Source organism: Cyprinodon variegatus, unplaced genomic scaffold (assembly GCF_000732505.1).
Source record: "Cyprinodon variegatus isolate N-32 unplaced genomic scaffold, C_variegatus-1.0 Scaffold572, whole genome shotgun sequence".
Lineage (NCBI taxonomy): Eukaryota > Metazoa > Chordata > Actinopteri > Cyprinodontiformes > Cyprinodontidae > Cyprinodon > Cyprinodon variegatus.
Genome location: NW_015151025.1, coordinates 47,102 through 48,559, shown reverse-complemented (window position 1 = coordinate 48,559; position 1,458 = coordinate 47,102). Strand labels below are relative to the sequence as shown.

Sequence of the window (1,458 nt, the reverse complement as noted above, 5' to 3'; positions counted from 1 at the left end):
TATTTATTTATTTAGTCATTTATTCGTTCATCCATCCATCCATGCATCCATCCATCCATCCATCCATCCATCCATCTATCCATCCATCCATCCATTTTCTTCTGCCCGATCTACACACACTTCGTCCAGCTTCTCTTTTAAGGAACTTGCAGAATTGTCCTTTGCATTAGATTTCTAAAGGTGCAATGACTCACATTTCTCTAGATTTCTAAGTAAAGTTCCAAGAGTAACTAGAACTTGTCCGACCAGTTTAAAGTGATGTGACCCCTCCCGCAGCATAAATCCCATAGATTACTTTTCCCACTGCTGTACTCTGTTCTGTTGACATGACTCCACCTATCTGCAAACTTATTGTTTCTGATTTTGGTTAATACAATAGCAAATCAGTAGCAAAGGTGCATAGAGTTGCAGATGAAATGGGGAAAAATTAGAAAAGGTTTTCTTTTACATGGACTACAATGCTTGTAGGTGTGGTTTGTGGGTATAAAGCACTTTCTCCTTTATACAGTATATCACTCGCTGTTTAACTTTGCTGCCAGCAAGTCTATTGCTGCAGAGTTAAACTACAGACTTTACAAAAGCAGGAAGAGGACAATTCAGATAAGAAGGAGATTTTTGTGTTTGTTTGTTTTGTTTCTCCTTCTGCTGTCTGTTTTGCCTCCTTTAACCATGTGGATTTATAATTTTTTGCTGAGCTTTGACCTAAAAGGGATTTTCTTGTTTGGTTTATTATTCCTGTTGATAGCTGACTATCTGAAGAACAAGAAACCATCAAACTTTCCTCCTGGACCCAGAGCTCTTCCCTTTGTGGGAAATATCTTGAATTTGGACAGCAAGCAGCCGCATGTTCATTTCACCAAGGTATTAACACACACTAAGCGCTTACATTGATATCTGCTCAAACTTTCCTATAACTTCATGAGAAATATTAATAAAGATGTTTTCAGCAGTGTCAATATGTTTTCTCCTTATATGAGCTAATTTCATTGGCTAGAAGCTGCTCGACTCTATCGAGTGTAGATTGCTTTGGTTTGAGTTCACCAAAAGGTCAACACTTTTGCAGCTGAATTTTTGCAGGTGAATTTTTTGCATTTGAATTTTTGCAGCTGAATTTTTGCAGGTGAATTTTTTGCAAGTGAATTTTTTGCAGCTGAATTTTTGCAGGTGGATTTTTTGCAAGTGAATTTTTTGCAGTTGAATTTTTGCAGCTGAATTTTTGCAGCTGAATTTTTTGCAGGTGAATTTTTTGCAGTTGATTTTTTGCAGCTGAATTTTTGCAGCTAAATTTTTTGCAGGTGAATTTTTTGCAGTTGAATTTTTGCAGCTGAATTTTTGCAGCTGAATTTTTTGCAGGTGAATTTTTTGCAGTTGATTTTTTGCAGCTGAATTTTTGCAGCTAAATTTTTTGCAGGTGAATTTTTTGCAGTTGAATTTTTGCAGCTGAATTTTTGCAGCTGA

The 1,458-nt window shown here is 36.5% G+C and overlaps 1 protein-coding gene across 1 annotated transcript in view; it reads left to right on the top strand.

The window, feature by feature from the left end:
* Positions 1-378: 378 nt before the first annotated feature.
* Positions 379-1,458, top strand: part of LOC107095784 (cytochrome P450 2J6-like) — an 11,612-nt gene continuing 10,532 nt past the window's right edge. Inside the window, 2 exon segments of the mRNA XM_015392078.1 lie at positions 379-464; positions 746-861. Of these exon segments, the coding sequence (XP_015247564.1) occupies positions 449-464; positions 746-861 (132 nt within the window). The 5' untranslated portion in view covers positions 379-448.